The sequence below is a fragment of the Bos grunniens genome, chromosome 6 (assembly GCF_055505025.1).
Source record: "Bos grunniens cultivar Pamir isolate PY7600 chromosome 6, Bosgru_T2T1.0, whole genome shotgun sequence".
In the NCBI taxonomy this organism is placed as follows: Eukaryota; Metazoa; Chordata; class Mammalia; order Artiodactyla; family Bovidae; genus Bos; species Bos grunniens.
Window position 1 is genome coordinate 68,283,912 of NC_141170.1, and position 24,497 is coordinate 68,308,408.

The 24,497-nt window shown below is 35.3% G+C and overlaps 1 protein-coding gene across 7 annotated transcripts in view; it reads right to left on the minus strand.

The window, feature by feature from the left end:
• PCDH7 (protocadherin 7) overlaps positions 1 to 24,497 on the minus strand; it is a 475,120-nt gene that overhangs the window by 199,020 nt on the left and 251,603 nt on the right. For 2 of the 7 annotated variants that reach the window (XM_086407747.1, XM_086407748.1), the window contains exon 3: positions 19,407 to 19,502. The exons of the other annotated variants lie outside the window; for them this stretch is intronic. In XM_086407747.1, the coding sequence (XP_086263873.1) occupies positions 19,414 to 19,502 (89 nt within the window). In that variant the 3' untranslated portion in view covers positions 19,407 to 19,413. The remainder of the gene's footprint in view (positions 1 to 19,406; positions 19,503 to 24,497) is intronic. 7 annotated transcript variants of the gene reach the window in all.

Here is a 24,497-nt window from a genome sequence, read left to right on the forward strand (position 1 = left end):
GAAATTAGGGAAAACCACTAGACCATTTGGGTATGACCTAAATCAAATCCCTTATATTATACAGTAGAAGTGAGAAATAGATTTAAGGGACTAGATGTGATAGATAGAGTGCCTGATGTATTAATATATACCTCCCTTAATTCATCTCCTACTCTTCTAAAAAATAATAATAAACAGAAGACTAAACCAAACCAAACTATGAAATGTATTTCTCCTCCTTTATGCTCAGAACCAAAGGTTCGCAATTTCCAGTGTCCTTTGAGTTATTTACTGAGCTAACATGAAACATTTTATGGATATTAAATCCTGTTGCAAAAACAATGACAGTATACTCAGTGTAAAATTCAAGAACTCAAAATACTGTATTTTTGTCCTGAACATCATTATGTAAAGGGAAGAAGGTAACATGCCTTTAATCCAGTAGAGACATTTAAGTACATATGATGCAAAGTTCAAATGACTGAGTTAAAACTTCAGTAGAAATTCTGACGATGTAGTTCTTGCTCTGCAATAATGTATGCTGATTGGAGAACAGTACTTTACAATTACTTAGAGCATATCTTCCAAGCTCTGACATCTAGCCAGCAGCAGTCAGGGATCTGCAATGAAAATCCTTTGATTTAAACAGCTCTTGCTTTGGAAAGTCGATGAGTTATAATGTTGATGGTCAGAAACAGCATACATGTTTAACAAGGCCAGGTTATCCACCTAAATCATCTGTGTGAACTGAAAATTAATTACTGTGAAAGATTCCAAGCGAAAAATGTTCTTTCACTGCACAGAAATACTTTTGGATGAAAATGGTCATCCTGTCTAGATAGTATATGGAAATTATTCATAATAACCTGGCTGTAGCTGCTTCTAAATTTAGGGAAACATTGCTTTCTTTTTTCTTCTTCTTCTTCTTCTTTAAAATGTTTTCTTCTTGAAGTTTCACAAAAAGATTATTTTGTTTTTGATGGAAGGATACAGATGCAAGAACACAAAAGGGCAAAACATTTAACACAACTATTTCCAGCTAGCAAGATTTTTACTTTCTCTTCTTTAATTTCTTTCAATGCTGATGTATAACTAGGAATAAACCTAATTTGTATGGAAAGATTCAATAGCATGATGTAGCATCACTCATGAGGGATAAATGCTTAGAATTTTGAAGATTTGCTTTGCATGATTGGTGAAAGGTGATTTGATATATTGTCATGTGATCTATAAAGGGAATAGTTTCAGGAAAAAGCAGAAGTTTGATAAAATATTTTAGTCAAATGTATTTAAAGCAAAATTATTTTGATAACAGTGATTCAATGCACACTAAAAGGCTGAAAAATTTAATGTTTTCCAAAAAAAATTAGCCAATAATTTTAAAGATGTTATCCTATAAACTAGAATTATTGAAATATGGACTATTTAACAATTTATGTATCTTAATGCATTGGCTGATCCAAATTGCTTCATTTCCCAGTTGTGAGTCAGGATCATGAAACATAAGTTTACATTGCAGAAAATACCTATCATATTTTATTATTCTACATAGACTCACATATAATTAAAATTTATAAATGACTGCATCTTAAAGACCATCTACCATGTATACCACACAAATATTGCAAATCACATTACAATACAAACCTTTAGAAACTAAGAGTTATTGAATTTAAAATAACTGGATGTAAGCTAATAAACATATGTGTGTATGCTAAGTCACTTCGATTCTGACCAACTCTTTGCAACTCTATGGACTGTACCCAACCAGGCTCCTTAGTTCTTGGGATTCTCCAGACAAGAATAGTGGAGTAGGTTGCCATGCCCTCCTCCAGGGGATCTTCCTGACCCAGGGATTTGAACCTGCATCTCTTATGTCTCCTGCATTGGCATGTGGGTTCTTTACCACTAGCACCACCTGGGAAGCTCAGGAAACAGATATTATTTCTTATGGACTCCAAGGAATGTCTGGAGTCCTTTGTGTGAAAGCATATAATTATGAATTAAAAAATAAGCACTCAAGCAAAATGTATAGCAATAACTCTAAATATCTCTCATGTTCCTTGAAAGGGAATTTTAGGCAAAGGATGAAAAGTATCTCTTTACTCTCCACAGTTGGGAATAGCATTAAAAAACAAATAAAAACTAAGCAGTTCATCCAAAAATGTGGGGAAGTGGAAAGACTTTCTAGTCTGTGTGTGAATTGCCTGAGTGAGGGTAAATGCGTGTAGAACAATTTCACTTTAGTCTCCTACGTGCTGGGAGTACGTAGGAGTACTGCCAGTACTGTCAGTACTCTCTCAGTACTGCCCCTGCACTGCCCAAAGCTCTGAAAGTCCACGTGTTCTGCTGCTGTTTCTGCCTACCCAGGGAGTTAGGGAAAGAAGTATATTTGAGATTCTCCCATGCAAAGATATAAAAAGTGAAATGCAGTAAGTTCTCAAATAAATATAACTGTTGCCACCAAAGGAGCTTAATACAGCCTATCATTTCCCCTATGGCAAACTAAAGCTGTGAATGAGATGTTCTCCAAAGAAAGTGACCTCCGAGGCACAATGTAGACTCTGTTTTATAACATTATTGGGATAAGATAATGTGCAGTTAATTTAACGTTAGTTTAAAATAGAGTATTTCTTATATAGCCAAAATGCATGCATTTATTGAAGATACATCAAGGGAGCAAGATAAAACATAAGTGTTTGAAATTGAAAGATAATATGTTTGCACCTAATATGCTATAGAATTTATCTCGGAATGATTTATCCATGTAAATATATGGCTCCTCTGATACTCTCATGATCCATAAGATTCAGGGTGATCTGGATGAAGCCTGGTTCACAAAGCTGAGAAACATTGTAACTCATGTCAAAATTCCCTGAGATCTGAAAAAATTATTTTGGAGATGAGATGATGGAGTGGCCTGTTTGGTTGTGCTGGGTTTTTTTCTCCTTTCTGATATTCTATTCAGATTTGCCAGGTATCATAAATTCTAAAAAGCACTGCATATTTATATATCACTTTACTGTCTGTGAAGTGTGAAAAATGCAGAAATACCCAAGTACTCGATTTAAAATGAAACAGAAAAAAGATAGAAAAACAATATAAGTAACAGATTAAATTCTATAAATTCAATACAGCACCTAGCACAGGATTGGGCACAGAGAAGGTATTCTATATTATTCTTATTAGATGAAAATAATTGCCACTATTTTTGTAAAGGCACATATTGTTATACTGTAACAGTGCAAATGTATTATTTGGCTTTAAACAATCACCAAGAATTGGGGAAATTTTATTATTTAGAGATCTCCAATATCGAGGAAGCACATATACAAAAACTGAGAAAATAATATTATCCAGAAAAAAGCAACTTACCAAAGCTAGAAAGGAATATGAAATCTCCCATGACTTTTAAACTTCAAAACATATGCTTAGTCAACATACGGCATGCTATTTTATACTTCGAAACCTTATTCTTGATTGACTAGATTTAGGCCAAAAGCCAAAAGAATCAGTGAGTCAGTCCTTATCAGATCTTCCTGATTATAGCTACCATTAGCCAAGGTTTGTTTTTCATATGACAGTTTCAACAGTGGAGCAAAGCATATCTCTTCTGTGTTTCTCACCCTGACAATAGCTGTAATACTTCTTATAATAGGAAACACATGAAACGTTAGTGGCACGAGTACCTTGGCTGATTAGAACACAGATGATAATACAGCTTGGTCTGCAGGCTTATTACTTTCATGGTGGAAGCCCAGCTGAGCTGTTAGCACTTCAGCAGAAAAAATGAACAAGTCAGTTACAGAGATAGATACTAATAATAAGCTAAGATTCTTACAGCAATCTCACAGCTCTTCAATGAATGATTTATATATAATGACTACACTTAACTGACCGCTTTTCTAACTAAATTGGAAACATACATGTATAAGTACACAAACACATGCACACACACAAACACACACACACATACACACATCTTACAGCTTTTTAACATTTGGGGGGTTAATATTTAAGAACATAATGACTTAGGCTATCCAACCTGAACAAGAGTAGCTGATATCTTTGGTGCTGTATAACTCTGTTATTACAATGTCAGAAAATGTCCCCAACATTTTTTCATACATCCTAAATTTCAGTCAATTACAGACATATCTACTTATTAAATGTTTTTAAATCTGCAAATATTTTAGGATCTTGATAATCTTTCATATATAAGAATGAATTTACCTCAAATAGCCTGTTTCCTCCAAGACCAACTCCATTTGTTCATAAACAATGTGCATTTGTTCAATGGTATTTTGTTGTTCTTAATATAAAGCTCAAATCAGTTAATGCTAAAGGAAATTAGTTATGAATATTCATTGGAGGGACTGATGCTGAAGCTGAAACTCCAATACTTTGGCCACCTAATGTGAAGAACTGACTCATTGGAAAATACCCTGATGCTTGGAAAGATTGAAGACAGGAGGAGAAGGGGACAACAGAGGATGAGATGGTTGGATGGCACCACTGACTCAATGGACATGAGTTTGAGTAAGCTCCAGGAGTTGATGATGGACAGGTAGGCCTGGCGTGCTACAGTCCATGGGGTTACAGAGTCGGACATGATTGAGCAAATGAACTGAGCTGAACTGATCATTTACTAAATTACTTGTAAAACTTTTCCTGAAAAAGGTCTGTATAGTCCAAACTATGGTTTTTTCAGGAGTCATGTATGATGTGAGAGCTGGACCATAAAGAAGGCTGAATGACAAAGAATTGATGGTTTTGAACTATGGTATTGGAGAAAACTCTTGAGACTCCCTTGGACTGCAAGGAGATCTAACCAGTCAATCCCAAAACAAATCAATCCTGAATATTCATTGGAAGGACTGATACTGAAACTCCAATACTTTGGCCACCTGATGGGAAGAACTGACTCATTAGAAAAGACCCTGATGCTGGGAAAGATTGAAGGTGGGAGGAGAACAGGATGACAGAGGATGAGATGGTTGGATGGCATCACGACTCAAAGGCTATGATTTTGAGTAAACTCTGGGAATTGGTGATGGACAGGGAAGCCTGGTATGTATGACTGAGCGACTGAACTGAATATTAAGCTCAGAATAGGAGTGGCTCAGATGGTAAAGAATCTGCCTGTAATGTGGGAGAACCAGGTTTGATCCATGGATCAGGAAGATCCCCTGGAGAAGGGAATGGCAACCCACTCCAAAATTTTTGCCTGGAAAATCACATGGATAGAGGAGCTTGGCAGGCTATAGTCCATGAGGTCACAGAGTCAGACATGATAGAGCAACTGACACTTTCATTTTCAATATAAAGTTCAGAAGAGGTGCACTGAATAAATGTGGAGTATTGATTAAGAAAAGGGAAACGTAGATTGCCAACATTACTCTGTGGGTAGAGAGGTGAGTGAGAGAGATTAGTTAGGTCACAGGAAATGCTCTGAAGTTATTAAAATGAAATGTAAAATAACAACACTCTATGGGCATGTTCTGTTTGAACAAAGCAGCAGCAGACAGCTTCTTCATATCTGCATGACAGATGAGTTGGTTTGGTTCTCTTTGTGACAGGAGGATGGCAGTAAAAACAATGAGATGGTACTAGGTCAAGAGATGGACAGATAAGTTTTATGCCAGCATGGTTCATGCCAGTTGACAACACTCATGTGAAATGAGCAGTCACCAAGATGACATTTTCAAATAACAAGAACAATAAGTGGAGGAGGTGGAGGGAGCTGTGGTTTTGGTAGACTTAGATATGTTTCAATCATAATAAGATCATAATAAAACTATGACAAGTTGTCAAGGCTTTATAATGCATTTTACAGGCCACTTTAAATCATTTTTGAAGGATAAAATATGAATGCAAATATATTAATTTAAAAGTGTTATTAAGAATATAGTAAATATTTTATAAATGTTCCCAAGAAATGATAAATGACTGTATTCATATGGCAAGCAAAGACCTTTGAGAGACAGTAGTCCGCCTACAACATCTATAAACCTATATATTTTCATTCCAATGTAAAAGAACAACTCTGGCTTATTCTTTTCTTAATTTTTATATTTTAGTCATCTAGACTCCTTAACAGAATCAACTCTAATTAAATTTTTCCATATTCAAAATGAGATCTAACTCAGTTTACTTAGATTAAAACATTTAAAAATAAATTTTCTTTCCGTTCAAATCAGTAGAGATACTTTGGGTCTCATATATAGTCCTACTTATTATTTTCTCATTTTACATTGTGTAAAAATCATGTGACTATAACTAAAATTCACATGAAAAATGAAGGAGGCCCCGTTAGCATCCAAAATTGATTTTCAACAATAACAACCAGAAAATTCTGGGACAGAAAATAAAATGTACAGAAATATAAATGATACTTTAATTAACTCTTCTTCCAGAATGAAGAGTTCTCACCTAATTTTCAGTCTCATATTTATATTTTCTCTATTCATCTCTATTTGAAAATTTTTTGTAGCCCAACCTTTTCTACACCTGATTCATCTTCTTTTATCCTTCAATAAACAATCATACGTGCAAGGATTGTTCCTCTAACATTTGGCATTAAACTTAAAATTTCTTTACCATATTTTACTGTGACCACCCATGTAAGAATTTTCTAGAAGATTATGGCCCAAAGTGCCATAAATGCCATATATTTTAGTCTAGATGACTAAAATATAAAGGAGATCCACCTACAGTTAGCAGTAGGAAGTAGTGCTACAGGGAGCATTCTGCTCATTAATAAACTGCCTGGCTTCCTAGTGTCTGCATAGTTCCCTGTTTCATCTCTTAGCTGCAGCCAATTCTCATTTTCCAATTCATTCCTAAGAGCATTTCTTTAAGTCTACCGACATTTAATTTCATTGTTTACCATGAAGTGCTGTATTATGCTGTATCATATCCATACTCTATGCTCTCTATGGGGTATTCCAGATGACTCAGTGGTAAGGAGTCTACTGGCAAGCAAGAGACGAGGGTTCAGTCCCAGGTTTGGGAAGATCCCTGGAGAAGGAAATGGCAACCCACTCCACTATCCTTGCCTGGAAAATTCCATGAACCGAAGAACCTGGTGGGCTAGAGTCCACGGGATTGCAAAGAATCAGACAAGACTTAATAACTAAAAAACAACAACAATGCTAATGCTCTCTCTGCTTGGATGCAGCATCTCCACATGCAGTAGGGTACTGACCCTTTTGTAAGACAATAGAAACTGTTTCTTTCCTTCCTCCTTTACCCTTTCCTTTCTGTTTGAAACCAACAGAAAGATATATACTTTATATATAGATAAAGATATATACTTTATATAAAGTAGGATATAATGCCTACATGAGCTACTGTGGAAACAGTGGCTGACTTTATTTTTCTGGGCTCCAAAATCACTGCAGATGGTGACTGCAGCCATGAAATTAAAAGACGCTTACTCCTTGGAAGGAAAGTAATGATCAACTTAGCATATTAAAAAGCAGAGACATTTCTTTGCCAACAAAGGTCCATCTAGTCAAGGGCTATGGTTTCTCCAGTGGTCATGTATGGATGTGAGAGCTGGACTGTAAAGAAAGCTGAGTGCCGAAGAATTGATGCTTTTGAACTGTGGTATTGGAGAAAACTCTTGAGAGTCCCTTGGACTGCAAGAGATCCAACCAGTCCATTCTGAAGGAGATCAGCCCTAGATGTTCATTGGAAGAACTGATGCTAAAGCTGAAACTCCAATACTTTGGCCACCTGATGCAAAGAGCTGACTCACTGGAAAAGACCCTGATGCTGGGAAGATTGAGGGCAGGAGGAGAAGGGGATGACAGAGGATGAGATGGCTGGATGGCATCACCGACTCAATGGACATGGGTTTGGGTGGACTCCGGGAGTTTGGGATGGAGAGGGAGGCCTGGCGTGCTGCGGTTCATGGGATTGCAAAGAGTTGGACATGACTGAGCAGCTTAACTGAATTGAACTCAACTGAGCTATTGGGAGCTTGATGTATGTTACTATGTTATTATCTTACAAGTGAGAAAACAGAAGAAAGACTGGTTAGACTGAATATCAAAATTTAACAGATGACAATTCAGTGTAAGTACTTCGCTTTGCCAGTCAATCACTCATTAAGTCTCTGTTCCCTGTCAATTAGGACTGTGCTAAATAAAATGGAAGTTCTCAATTCTTGATTCAAAGTAAAAGGGAGAAATAAGTAAATAACAACTCACTAAAATAGATTCAAAGTAAAAGGGAGAAATATTAACAACTCACTAAAATAGTTGAAGACATACATTTTTGCACTGTAAGATGGACTCAATAAAGGACAGAAATGGTATAGACCTAACAGAAGCAGAAGATATTAAGAAGAGGTGGCAAGAATACACAGAAGAACTGTACAAAAAAGAGCTTCACGACCCAGATAATCATGATGGTGTGCTCACTGACCTAGAGCCAGACATCCTGGAATGCAAAGTCAAGTGGGCCTTAGAAAGGATCACTATGAACAAAGCTAGTGGAGGTGATGGAATTCCAGTGGAGCTATTACAAATCCTGAAAGATGATGCTCTGAAAGGCTGCACTCAATATACCAGCAAATTTGGAAAACTCAGCAGTGGCCACAGGACTGGAAAAGGTCAGTTTTATTGCAATCCCAAAGAAAGGCAATGCCAAAGAATGCTCAAACTACTGCATAATTGCATTCATCTCACACGCTAGTAAACTAAGGCTCAAAATTCTCCAAGCCAGGCTTCAGCAATATGTGAACTGTGAACTTCCTGATGTTCAAGTTGGTTTTAGAAAAGGCAGAGGAACCAGAGACCAAATTGCCAACATCCTCTGGATCATCGAAAAAGCAAGAGAGTTCCAGAAAAACATCTATTTCTGCTTTATTGACTATGCCAAAGCCTTTGACTGTGTGGATCACAATAACTGTGGAAAATTCTGAAAGAGATGGGAATACCAGACCACCTGACCTGCCTCTTGAGAAACCTATATGCAGGTCAGGAAGCAACAGTTAGAACTGGACATGGAACAACAGACTGGTTCCAAATAGGGAAAGGAGTACGTCAAGGCTGTATATTGTCACCCTGCTTATTTAACTTATATGCAGAGTACATCATGAGAAACGCTGGGCTGGAAGAAGCACGAGCTGGAATCAAGATTGCCAGGAGATATATCAATAACCTCAGATATGCAGATGACACCACCCTTATGGCAGAAAGTGAAGAGGAATTAAAAAGCCTTTTGATGAAAGTGAAAGAGAAGAGTGAAAAAGTTGTCTTAAAGCCCAACATTCAGAAAACTAAGATCATGGCATCTGGTCCCATCACTTCATGGGAAATAGATGGGGAAACAGTAGAAACAGTGTCAGACTTTATTTTTCTGGGCTCCAAAATCACTGTAGATGGTGACTTCAGCCATGAAATTAAAAGATGCTTACTCCTTGGAAGGAAAGTTATGAGCAACCTAGATAGCATATTGAAAAGCAGAGACATTACTTTGCCAACAAAGGTCCGTCTAGTCAAGGCTATGGTTTTTTCTTTGGTCATCTACGGATGCGAGAGTTGGACTGTGAAGAAAGCTGAGTGCTGAAGAATTAATGCTTTTGAACTGTGGTGTTGGAGAAGACTTTTGAGAGTCCCTTGGACTGCAAGGAGATCCAACCAGTCTATCCTAAAGGAGATCAGTCCTGGGTGTTCATTGGAAGGACTGATGTTGAGGTTGAAACTCCAACACTTTGGCCACCTCATGAGAAGAGTTGACTCATTGGAAAAGACTCTGATACTGGGAGGGATTGGGGGCAGGAGGAGTAGGTGATGACAGAGGATGAGATGGCTGGATGGCATCACCGACTCGATGCACATGAGTTTGGGTGAACTCCGGGAATTGGTGATGGACAGGGAAGCCTGGAGTGCTCGATTCATGGGGTTGCAAAGAGCCGGACAAGACTGAGCGACTGAACTGACTGACCACTTCTAAAGTAGATGAATGCATACATTCTTTTGCACTGTAATCTATCTCAGAAAAAAAGATCTTTCATTTGCAGTTTAAGAATCTAAAAGTTTCATTGTCAACAAATTCCTTATGTGCCAGGGTACTAGGCCTGGCAAGTAACCCACGATCACTTGAAAACAGATTTAATGCCTTAAGACTTCTGGAAGAATATGTAATATATGCATTTTACTTATAAATTTAATTTTCATGCAAGCACAAAAAACGTTCTTTCATATAAACTATAGCCAGGCCAAAGTATACTCCACAACACTTAATAAATATCATTTATGCTTTTCTTTCCCCCCCAAATCCTCAGCAAGGAGCAATTTGATGTTTAATACTATTTTTTCCTGAAAATATATAACTTGTCTAATAAGATCAATTATTTATATCTTTGACATTTGGACTTTATGAGAGTCCTGAAAAAAGTTAATCATTTTAATTAGTAATGGTGCTTTTATACAACAAATTTCCTTAGAATAAACTACTCTGAAATCTCATAGTTATTTATAATAAATCCTTGGCTTAAAAAACCTTTATATTGCTAAAATGCTGCTTTTAGTGTCTCTCAATTTATGAGCAAAATTTTAGAACACTGTCATTCTCATTGTTGAATCTCATAAATAAACTACAATTGGAGGTAAAAGCTAAACATATATTATAGCATCACTGCAATGTCTAATAAATGACAGTTTTGGAAAGTGATAGTGTTGCTTATATAGTCATAGATGATTCATTACTTTCTTAAATTTTCTCAACCATCTAATTTTGCTAATCTAGTGCCTGAGTCTCACACTATTGAGACAATAAGCAGCATGATCCCATTATACAGTATAGCAAACATTTAAACAATTGATATATTCTTTACTGTTAGATTTATTTATTGGTTACATTAAAATAAAATAGCTAACAAATACATACACACTTGGAAAAATATATTATTACATACATAGTAAAATACTTTTATGTTTATCTGTTCAATGTACTTTTTCTTTCCTTAAAAGAATTATTCTTAAAATTGGTAAGGAGATGATCTGAATTTTGGCTTTTGCCAGTCACTATTTTAATAATACCAATGCTTTATTATATGAAATTATTGGTCTACTTTTATTGATTAAATTAGATAAATATTAAAATTACAGGAGTAAATACAAAGAAAAATATAGGAGTAGGAGAATAATAAAGTGTTATTATGGGATTATATGAAATCATGTGTGTGGAACTTGGAAACTTGCAAAACACTAAGGAATTTAAAGAACCTCTAATTAAAATTATAAATATTTATAATTTTGACTTAAAGTGTTTGGACAAAAATACATAAAGATTTTTCTCCTCATGACTTACACAAAACTCCTTAAAACTAAGAAAGGCTTGTCAAAAGGAGAATCTTATACATAAAATATATTGCATTTTCTAAAGTTATTCTTTAAATCCCAAAGTAATGAATTGCAAATTTACTCATTCAAGGATGTATTTCTTCTGTGATATATAATAGCCTGATAACACTATTAAGGCAACCTGATTAGTCATAAACAGATTGTGTATTCTTTGATATTTTTTTTTGATATGTGGCTTTATTTACATAACACTCATATATCCCTGAAATATATTCTGGAAATACAAGAAGATTATAGACCCAGTTAACCATATGAGACACCTAAGAAAGGAACCTCTAGAGCAGTCCTGGCAGGATATGACGAATTTCCTTCCTCCTTCACTTACTTTCCCGCATTCCCAGTTTACCTGCTTGTCTTGTCACACAACAAACTAACTAAAAGATGAACATATTTAAAAAACTGTAACCCCCTACTTCACTTACTCCTTCCTTGCACATGTACTTTGCTCTGCCTAGTTTTATCTTCCCTGTCTTTACTTTCTCATAGAACAACCGTCTACTCATCACAGTTCAGCATACATTCTCAGTCTCTGAGTCAAAACCACACTTAATTCTTGAGTTCAAGCATGACTAAACATCTCCAAATGATTTGATTCCTCATTCCTATTGAAGTGTACACTATTTGGATATTTTCCTGTAACCTAATGTGATCCAGCAGAGTTTTCAGTAAAGCACATTAATGGATAAACTGAAAGTTACCTTTCCATTGATTTTCATGATAAGATTAGAAATTTAGCTCCCTGGAAGAAAAGGTGTTATGGATATATACTAAAAGATACTTACTATGTAAAACCTATTTAATTCACATATTTAAAGACATACAATGTAAAATGTCTTATTGAAAAGCAGTTCAGAAATAACAAAAATGTCATTGATAGTATGGTGCTTATCAGAAAAAAAAAATTTTTTTAATAGGTGATTCAAAACACCTTTGGAAAACCACCAGTCTTCCAATCTCACTTTTTAATTCTGAATTATAAATTCAGAAATCATTAAACCTTTAGCATTATGGCCAAGTTTTCCATTCGCCTCACAAAAGTGGCACAACTTCTAAATTAAATCTACATTTCTTTGTTTTAAAAATATTTTCCTGCATTTTCTTCATTACTTAAACACATTGGCTTAACATGGTATCATACTCAAGAAAGATCACAAAGAATTAAAATCCTGAGCAATAGGCACTATGGTATCTAAGGACATCCCCCACACCCCGCCTTGTCAATTAGCTAATATTCTATTACAAGCAGTTAATGTGCCTGTGTTAACAATTCTCTTTATAATAGGATATTCTATTTATTTAATTGATGCCTGTTGTCCTGATTAGAGTGGACAGGCAAGCTTAAATAATGATGGCTGAGTCTGGTTAAGGCTTATGATTGGAATCTGTAATAAATCTACAGTTTTATTTGCTGTAAACTCTAGGGCTGTTGCACAGTGCGGTGTCCCCAGCCACAAATGATGGTGAATGGTTCCTATTAGGCAGCTCCTGGCTTTAAGTTGGAGTTATCTTTGACTGGTTTCACTTCTGGCAAAAACTATTAGTTGAATACAAAGAATGTTTGTAGTGTCAAGCTTTGCAAAAGGATGCCAACTTCCGTGCCTCTCCAAGAGCACAGCAGGCTACATTACCAAGTGTTTTTCTGTTTCTTATGAATAAAATTGTTTGCTTTCCTATTTCATCCTGCTGATTCCAGATAAACAGTGCATCCAAGGACATAAAAGAAAGTGTCACCTTCAACTCACCCAGATCTCTACTTTTAAGCAAGATATTTCAATAAATTTGGTAACCCCCAACTGGGATTCAAAAAATCTGGATCACAGTTATCTCACTAACTTAACGACCTTGAAAAATTACTTTTTTTTTCATTAACTAGATTTCAAAATGAGGAATTTTCAGATAAAATAATTTTTTCCATAGAAAATAATTTATGATTCTATGTGAATGCTTTATATTCCACACCTTAATAAGTTGAAGACCATCAAACATTAAATTACTTTTGCAAGTTATTACAACTCCGTTATAGTAAGTTTCACTATAATAAACAGCATTCAAAATGAGGACAGACTTATGTCTCCAGAAGCAAAGGAAGTGATGCTTCCAAAATGAAAATTAGTAACTTTGTCTTCAAAAGCGTAGCTTTAACAAGATAAAAGAGTGTCACTAGAACACTGTAGCACTGGTTAAAAATTAGATGACTTATATTAAAAATTCTTAATCCAATGAAATCTTTGAGAATTATGTTATCAGATTCTAGCACAGAATTATCCTTATTACATCTCATGATTATCATAGAATCATACAGCATGAGTGTTGGAATCTGTGTTGTCTAATTTGTAATCTTATGAATGAAATCCTTTAATAATGATTTTGGGAAATTATCATGGAACCTTAGCTCTAATACATTCAATGATAGAGGTTTCAGAATACTGACTATGCTATGGAACAGAGTTTGTTGAACATTTCTTAAGATAATACATTTCTCCTTAGAAGGAAGCAATTTTCTACCGTTTATACCTACTAGCATTTGTTCTTGCCTTCAGGAATCACCAAGAATAAGTTATCCTTTGTCTCTTTTCTGCATTAAAGTGCTTCAGATATCTTTTAAATGACTGTCCTCTCCTCAACCTGTCTTCCTCAGCACATCAAACATTTCCTTGGATTCACATATTTTTAAAAGCACAAAAACTACCTGTATATACATGCAAAAAGGAAAAAGTATAAAAACTTAAATGATAACAATCATCAAACTTTTTTTTTTAATTAGAAGCCTTCTTAGAAATTAAGAAGCTTGTAACATGAATTTTAATTGATCACATGATCATAGTAACCATGCCACAGAGTCAATGCAAATTCTCAGAATCCTTTTCAAGAGAAAGCTCCAGAAAGAAAAACAGGTCAACATATGCTAACACTAAAGATTACATCCTTCAACTACTGTGGTTTTCATATTTTACAGAGGAGGAAACCGTGCTTCCCGGGAAGTTAAATATTATTGACTGGCAAACCAATACCAAAATCCTAATTTCTAACATTCCTAGTCTTCCATATTCTATAAAAATTTGGAAGATACTTTAAAGATCAGTTAGCTAAATTCCTTATTTTGGTGAAATAAGTAAGGTCTTAAAAGGTTAAATGATTAACATGTATTTCCCATGTTTCACTACTCTCTTTCTAAAATATTAAAAGAAATTTTAAAATATTAAATTACATATATACACGTAGCATACATCTTCAATAACAGTGACAGACAGAGCAACCTTAAAAGAAAAGTTGTTTTAAGAATTTTGCCTAAGACTCATGTATAACCAAATACCAAAAGGGTATTATTTCAGGAATTGAATCTAAGAAAAGCAGAACTTTTCTGAGAACTTCCTTTGGTCATACAAAGCAATGCTGAGTATGATAGAGTAAGAATTTTTGTAGGCACTAGAGCTTTTGAAAATATAAAGTCAAGCACTACAATTACCATATGGAAGACATTCATTAAGAATATATAGGTTTATAATATATGAAGCACATTGAAAATAGAAATCTTGGGCAGGGTCAGGGAAAAGTCATGTAGCATAAAAAGTATTATCTGCCAGCAAATTAATTAAATCTCCCAGTTCTAGGAAAGGCCATATATTCTGTGTAGACACTCATAGAAAGGCAGATGTGCAGTGCTTCTGAGATAGTGCTGTAATCTGCTCATAAATAGGACTCACCAAAGGACACTGACAGCAATTTGGCATTAAAAAAGAGTTCACATGCATGGAGAATTAGTTTACATTAGCTTTTACTGAGCAAACTCCATATCTGACAGGGCAACCTTTACACATCTTTCAAACTTCTTTTGCTCTAGTTTGACGTCCATGTGTGAGCACATATTTAGTCATTAAAGTCAATAATTTGCATTGAGAAAATAGTTTTTGCTGTCTTCTGCTTTTCTGTTTGTCTTTTATTTCCACTGATATTATCTATTTAAAGCTATGTATTTTTTAGTGTCAAAAATGTTAGAATGATGAATGAGCATCTTAAGGGAAAACTCATCTCAGGCACCAACTCAAACCAAAATATTTAATCAATTAAGAAATAAAAAGTAGAGACTTCTGCATGTGTGCTTAGTTGCTTCAGTCATGTCTGACTCTTTGAGACCTCAGGGACTGCAGTCTGCCAGGTTCCTCTGTCCATGGGATTTTCCAGACAAGAATGCTGCCATGCCCTCTCCAGGGGATTGTCACAGCTCAGGGATTGAACACACATCTCTTAAATCTCCTGAATTGGCAGGTGGGTTCTTTAACACTGAGACACTTAAATTCTTTTACTTTTATCAAATATTATTTTTTATTTCATTTTTTCTAAATTTTTTCATTGATTTTTATGCATGCTTGTATTAATTTTATCTATATATTATACTATATACTAGCCAAATCATACATTTATTCTATATAATTCAGATAAAAGGTATTAATATATGCAGCTTTAAACTGTAACTCCTTTTGTTTCCTGAAATTATTTAAACAGATTTTTTGGGTTCTTCATACTGCACAAGTATAGACATGTAAACTGAAGGAGCCAATCCTGAATTCCATCTTTTTTTTGACAAAGTATTTTGCACTAAATGAAAATAACCAGAATGCTAAAACGATTTGCAACCAACTAACAGAACAATTTGAAAGACTGGGGCTATAAACTAGAAAAAAGAGAAATAGAGACATTATATAGCTAGCCATTATGATGGAGTATCTACCTGAATTTCAGTTGCTGGAGGTACTTTTGGAGTACATTTGGAGAAGGAATAGTACTTAAATTTTGTGTTGTCCCAAAGGAAAAATTCAGGATAAATGGATTCAAGTTCTGGGAAGGCAAATTTTGGCTCAATATAAGAAAAAGCTGAAAAGTTAAGTTAAAGATGTCCCCAAATCAGTGAGCCACCCCTAGATTTTTTGTCACCAGAATCATTCAAGCAGAGATTAGTGATTTGGCCACCTCATGCGAAGAGTTGACTCATTGGAAAAGACTCTGATGCTGGGAGGGATTGGGGGCAGGAGGAGAAGGGGACGACACAGGATGAGATGGCTGGATGGCATCACTGACTTGATGGACGGGAGTCTGGGTGAACTCCGGGAGCTGGTGATGGACAGGGAGGCCTGGCGTACTGCGATTCATGGGGTCGCAAAGAGTCGGACACGACTGAGCAGCTGAACTGAACTGATGATGGGTTTGAGGGATGCATGAATAATCTAAAACCAGATTGGCTGATGCTAATCTCTTTACCAACTCTGAAAATTCCATGATTCATTCAGCAAACATTCATTCCATGCTCCAGGCACTCCATATAAAAATAGAAATAAACTGATCCTTATATTCACAGAGCTAATGAATTGGTTAATTCTAAGATCTTATTGGTTGAAAGTCTAGGAAAGAGGGTATTTTGACTTGTACCCTAATTTTCCATTAATCTCTGCCTCAATTGTGCCCTCTAGGCACAACCTTTTTAGTTCTAAGTACATAGCTCCAAGTTAATGCTTAAGCCCTTAACTTGCTATCAAAAGCACAGTTCTCACAGAAAAAATCCTAGAAAAATACAGTGTACACAAAGCAATGTATCTTAATTCCCCTTTCTCTTTTCAGCATTTTACCTCAAAGGCTTTTCTAAGAATAAAGGAAACATGAACTCATAAATAAAGTCCTTTTTCTCTACTTGCACTGATTTTTTCCCCTACAAGTTTTCTTTCATATTTTTTTAAAGTCCTCTCAGTGTCTGTGGTTTTCAGTGATCTGTTTCCTTCAATTTTTTATTGCTTTTCAATGTATTCACTTTCCCCATATCTTTTTGTTTCTATATTCTCAAAGATTTTTTCTTTTCTTTTTCAGTTTACCTTCTTTTTCTCATCTAATTTTACTCCCCCATTTCTTTCTTTTCTTGTATATAACCTGTTAAGACTCTAGCTGTATGGTGCATATTTCTTTTATTCATCTATAAAATAACAACAACAAAAAAGTTTCTCTGACAACCTTTCCTCAAAACTTCAAAATATTTTGGTTGAATTGTTTCCTTTCCATGTGAGATATAAGTATGTCTATGCTTCTTTTCTTACTACTAGATTTGATAAATTTTATAAAATTTAAATGATCTTTTTTTCTATGTTTTCAATTATACTTACTTGGTTTTTAACTGCAGGTCCTAAATTTAGGGAGAAAAATAAATGACTTATTTTTTATAATGAAATATATTAAGTCATCTCTGCAGCTAATAACAGTCAAGAGCTACAAATGAAAGGAAATAAAAAGGGTAGAGGTAAGTGTGGATGAGAAGGGTCCCTACAAGAGTGAAAAGAAGAATGACTGTGTTCTAAAAATTCATTCATCTGTTCAACATTTAGTGAGTAGCAAACACTGTGGACATAGAAGAGTTCATAAAGGATAAGATGGAATCATAGAAACTTAAGAGTTGAACATGAACGAGAATCCCAGCTTCACTGGGGAGCAAACAGGAGACTCTGCAAAAGACACAGTGCACTTTAGTCAATTCTGAGTAATCCTGACCACTTTAGGTTTCTCCAAGCTTCACTGTTTATCATTTAAATATGAATATTAACAATTTTGAACTGTGTTCCTTTGTGTGGAATGAATTAAGAAAATAGGGATTATTAAGCTTACTTACACTGTGCTGGACACACAGAAAACCCTCTGCACATTTCCTGTTACTGCTTTTGGTATGAATTTTCCAAGCAGACCTGGGGAAACGGCTCTCCAGATGGAAGGACCCAACAATGCAAAGGTCTGTGGGCAAGGAAGATTATAGCCATCGGGAAAGATGGGGTAGGCCAGAACAGTGTACATCCAGGGTAAGTGCATAAAGTAAGGGCTAGAAATGCAGGTAGAAATGAGATCACGAAGGCCAACCAATAATTTCAGAGCTTTTAGGGATAAGAGACTCTGCATTTGTGAATGAAGATTTATGGTCCAGTCTTTAACGGTCAATGGTCACATCAGTGAAAATTCCTGTAAAGAATCTGCTTCATTTATATACACAAACAAGTCTTTGGTATTATTCTAAGGAATACCATAGTGTTGCCACACACAGGCACACCTATAGACACACTCACTGCTTTTCTTTAAAGACATTTACTAAAAGTCTTCCCAGCCCAAAGGCAGTAATCTAGTTCCGTGCCTCAAAGATCCTAATAGAGTCACAAAGGCGTCTTGCAAAGCCCAACATGCCCTCAAAACAAGCCCCTGCAGGAGCAAGGAGGACCAGTTCTCCTGGTGAAAAAGGAAATCAAGAAGGTGGGCGTTTCCCATAATGACTTACAGCTTGTGTTTTTATAGGTTAGGACTCTGCTGGAGTTCGAGCCCTGAGGGCTTAGCTCCTTTCAAAATTATCAACCTGAAAGAGGTAGACTTGAGCTGCAGGGAGGACCAAGGCCCTCCCCCACCTTCCTCAAACGCCACCAGCTGAGCTGACAGGCTTTGCAAAAAAGCCATTAGCCTACACTCAGCTCCCACATCTGGACGACCTTGATTTGTGGAGTATTTAGGTTTAATTGAAATGGCTCATACTTAATTTTCTATAACCAGAGGAATAAGCATTATAATTAAAGTACATACAGTTTTGTGTGATGCTTTTGAAAGTTCAAATGCTCAAATAATTGAATTTTGAGTTAAAGCTCACAAAATATTCTCATTTTAAAATTTGCAAAGATATGTCATATAAAAAGTCTTTGTAAAACATTGAAAGTGGCATATATATATATATATATATATACAAGGTCCGTTTTTTTTTTTTCTATACAATCAGTTGAGGAAACTGCATAGCACCTTTCTTTGAAAATGATACAGGTTGTTCTTATGTAATCCTTTACATTCAAAAATCATCTACAACTGTGCAGGGAATTCTGAAATAGCATGCTGAAATCGGTAAAGATTTACTCAAGTTGTGTAATTTCCTTGTATCAGTAGGCTCTATGTAGTGGATGCATGAGTTTTCTCTGTATAAGAGAGATAGACTATTAGTGGAGAATGCAGAAGAGGGGCAGCTATACTGCTTCATGAGGACCACCATACCTGTTGGTTAATGGAGAGGCCTTAACAGCACTCTTCTTCCATGCGTCTTGCCATGAGGAAAGGGGAGGAAGGGAAAGGTAGTGATGGCAGCAACACCTGGGGAAGGGAGATGGGGAAATATGTAAAGGGAAAATCAGCAGCCCCTACACCACGGTGTCCATCCATAGATTTGCCAATGAAACAATTTCCGAAAACCCTAAACTTGTTTTCTTTCTTTTTTAAAAAATCTAGATAAATTTTAAAGATAATTTAAACAAATTAGGTATTTTGAATGGCGTTAATCTCATCCCGCTCCAACTATCAACTATCCTCTTCTGAGTCTGGGACATGGGGGCTGCTACATGTAATGAACTACCATCTTATTCTCACTTTTTGACTAGACAGGGTAGCTTAAGGCAGGACTAGGCAGGACTTTGATATGTAGGTAGAGTGTTTTGTTTTTTGTTTTTATTTTTTACAACAGATTTATGAAAAAAAACTGCAGGATAAATAGTACCAAATGGGTATGTATATTTTTCCCCAACACACAGTAGGATTATTACCATTTACTTGTTCTGCTTCCATCTAATTGCCATACATCTAAATGCTCACAAACATCTTCCTCATTACCTTCTCCTACGGGTGTGTAGTTTTGATATCAAAACAACTTCAACTTGTTATTTTAACAAAAAAGAATTAAATTTAGTAGAATGCCTATACACTGCAAGAGACCAAACTAATAAAAGTTGTAAAAAGGTTCATGTTTTAATTATATTTTTTTAGACATGGTTTAATTTGAACTATATGTAATTTTTTAAAGTAAATAGAGTTATATGAAAAGAAGTACAATGAAAAAATTTCATAAAACATTGATGATAATACTGAACTCTTTGAATTTTAGTAGTGATCAACTGGTTCAGTGAATCAATTTAAAAGGCAATACCACCTGAAAAAGACATACTGCTACATATTTTGCTCTTGATATTTGTTTTCAGAGAAATTTTTGCCTTTGTATGTTTATATTGAAATACAAACTTCATATGAAAAATGACATTTTACATGATTTAGGGAAGCTTTTATACACCCTGGAGATAAGCTTATTAAAAAAATATGTATATTTTTTAAGAAAATAAGAAGTCATCCACTTGGGGTTTTTAGTAATGGAGATGTTTATGCATGTATAGAGGCAGGGAGTATATGGGAAATTTCTGTACCATCCGCTCAGTGTTTTTGTGAACCTAAACTGTTTTTTAAAAAGCCTTAAGCATTGTAACTTAAAAGATAGGAGAGAATTAATTTTTGGGGTGAAAAAAAATGGTTTTGACCCCTCCCACCCATACATTTCTTAGTGTAATACCTACAGAAGGGCTGGGACATTCTTGAGTTTTTCTCTAAAGACAAGGATTTATGTAAATACCTGTTTGCATTTTTGCTTCTGAATGTGATTCTGACCATTAATCTAAATGTTTAGGAAAGCAGCTACCACAAAGATATTTGAGGTTTGGAGTATGATAATGCTTTTTGGTCTTGCCTTAATCCTATTTAAACATGATGTCTCAAAACTTTCCAGTTTCTCAACTCTTTTGGTCTTTGACACACTAATTACTATTAGGCATCATCTCTGCTTAAAATAACATATCCATCTAATACTTAGGTAATAGTATTAGTCAGCTCTTGAATTGAGAAATTTGGAAACTAATTGGTTAACAGATAGATTAGCATCAAAGAATTCTGAAGGAACATGCACTAAGCCTGTTGAATTAAAATAAATAAACTCAAAGTAGTAAACTTAAATTTTATTTGATATGGTTGAACATAATTTTTATAGCTTTGCTTTTTTTTCTTATACATTTTAATTTTGTGTTTAATTTTAAAAATATTAATTGCCATCACACATATTTTAAAATTTAAGCTCCCCTTCAAAATTAAAAGCCACATATTCTAGTAATATCAAAGTAACAAAGTTATAATTAATTATTCCTACATTTAAATGTTCCTGATTGATTATCTGGGGATCAGCATTTTATCTTTGGAAGAATCAAGTGTGTGAATCTTCCAAGCCAGAAAACAAAAGGGGCCCACATGTTCTTAATTTATGGCAAAAAACTTGAGTCTAGCATGAAACACAGCAGTTTTTGTACATGAGTCCCTAATACCACAAGGATTTTATATACAGTAAGTTCTTCCTTTGATCTTAGGAAGGGTAGGTTATCATGAGGTAATATATTTGGAAATTTGCACCACACTGTGAAAGATACAAAAATAACCAAAGGTGTACGTATGAGAAACTTTGGAAAATAAATACAAAACACAGATGAATGCTCACAGTAGAACTTATCAAGATGTAACAAGTAATATAAAATGATTTTATAAATATCTGAGTTTATAAATAACTAAAACAACTTAGAATGGTAGTCAAAAAGATTAAACAGAAATTTTTGAGTCATAAATTCATAGAGTGGAGAAGAGAGCTTCATGGATTAAGGGAAATAAAAATGAAAGCTATTTTTTTCCTATTTAAGAGGTAGGAGCCAGGCTAATAAAATCACCCCTGGTACTAACGGGGTATTTGTTAGGAATATGCTTATAGGCAATCTTATGAGCTAGATTTTTACCTGGCTAGAAAAGGGAAAATGTACAATATGATGCGTGAAAATAAAAAGTAGATAATAAAAAGTAGATAGAAAAATGATCTGTGATTTTACTGAGTAGAATTGGCAATCAAGAATTTGTAAAGAGATTGATTTTCCAAAAGGACAAGAATTTGGTCATGTAGATAAAATGAGAATATCATAGAGAACGCTATGGTTCAGCCCTCTGTGGTTCTGTTCTTAGAAAAATGTATGATAAAAGTAGAAATATGTATACTAACATATTGACACAGAGAACACAATGTCAAGCTGTAGGGCCCAAGAATAAGGCACAAGACTTGCTTCACATCCTCAAAAAAATATAATAATTACATGGGGAACAAAAATAAGGTCAAATTTCTTAGTGTTTGGAAGCTCAAAGCAAAGAAACAAAGGGATGAACTTTGGGAAACGAGACACAGAGCTACTTCTTCAAGACTGTGTCAGATACGGAAAAAGGATAAAGAAACAGTTTGTAGAAAAGGAAACTGATACAGCCTAATGCAACGTGATGAGAAGAAAGTTATTTAGTGTTGGCAAGTCAGAAGTCAGTCAAACCAGACAGATTATATGGTGGGACCATATAATATGGTTGGGAACCAACACACCTTGATAAGTAGAAGAGACACATCAAACAACATATAAAATGAGAGCTTAATTAGGCAATGAGACTGCTATTCTCTGCTTGATGACCTTAAACCTTCATCAAAACATCACTTGTCTGATACAAGGATATATGAGAAAAGGCCATTACCATACGGTATAAACATTCCTGGTAACAGTACTGTTGCTGTTGCTAAGTCACTTCAGTCGTGTCCGACTCTGTGTGACCCCATAGACTGCAGCCCATCAGGCTCCCCCGTCCCTGGGATTCTCCAGGCAAGAACACTGGATTGGTTGCCATTTCCTTCTCCAATGCATGAAAGTGAAAAGTGAAAATGAAGTCACTCGGTCCTGTCGATTCTTAGCGACCCCATGGACTGCAGCCTTCCAGGCTCCTCCACCCATGGGATTTTCCAGGCAAGAGTACTGGAGTGGGGTGCCATTGCCTTCTCCAAACAGTATTGTTATCCTTATCCTATTTGTGAGGTCTATCTTAAAAATACATTTTCTCTAAGAGTTAGCAAATTGATATTTTAGCTCTGATTCTGACCCTAAAATTTTCCCTGAGTCACATATTCATGTGTGCTAAGTCACTTCATCCTTTCTGATTCTTTGAGACCCCATGAACTGCAGCCTGAATAGGAACAGTCTACCATATTCCAATGAACAGTTCAGTTTTCTCTCATTCTCTTTCTTGCTAAGAGTGGCTGGATAGTTATCAAAAGGAAATTTTATTCATCTTAATGCTGGGTGTGTCTTGTTTTCCCCCCCGAGGCTCAGTGGTAAATAATCTGTCAGTAATGCAGATGTGGGTTTGATCGTTAGGTCCAGAAGATCCCCTGAAGAAGCAAATGGCAACCCACTCCAGTATACTTTTCTGGGGAATCCCATGGACAGAGGAGCCTGGCAGGCTACAATCCATGGAGTTGTAAAAGAGTAGGACATGTCTTAGCAACTAACAACAATGGTATTTCTAGGCAGGGCTGGAGCTTGAAGAGGTCAGCTTGGTTGTTGCCGCTAGCTCCTGCAGGGTGGAGTAAGCTGGTACCCTGGTGTATTTTTAAATTTTCTTAACTCCATAAAAACATAATTTTTTTTTGTCTTTTTTTCTCTTTAACTGAAAATGTTCATTATTTTTATTTAATGAAATAAATTAATCACTACACACTACGTCCTAACAATAAATTTTCATGATGACAATTAGAGTATTGCCATACAAATCTTTACCTGTAATCTATTTTTCTGACAACCTCACTAAAAGTTCAAGATTTTGTTGCACTGAAAACATTTTATTTTATTTTTTTTGAAAACATTTTATAAATCTTCTAGCAAATCTATAATATTCCACTTTATTATTTTCAAATTCCTAATGTTTTACCAATCTGCTAAGAAGTTCTGAGTTTATAGCTACAATAGAGAAGGAAATGGCACCCCACTCCAGTACGCTTGCCTGGAAAATCCTATGGAAGGAGGAGCCTGGTGGGCTACCGGCTATGGGGTCCCACAGAGTTGGACATGACTGAAGCGACTTAGCAGCAGCATAATCCACTGTGTCCTTCATACAAACTAACAAATCAGCTACCCTAGTATCTAAGATATCAGTAATGTTCACTTAGAATTTTAATTAATGTATGATTCACTCAATATAATTAATATTCTAAATTTAGTTTTCCCTACAAAATATATTTTAATGAGGATTTGCTCTTTTTTTTTCTTGACATAGAATTGAGTAAATTTCTAAAACTATGGAAATCTTAAATTCTCACATACAACATTTTTAGTCTCTGCAACTAAAAGTTGTCATATCAATTTGATTATTTAGGTTTGTTCATCAAATATTTAAAGAGTGTTCAATCTTGGCTAGACACGACTTTAATCA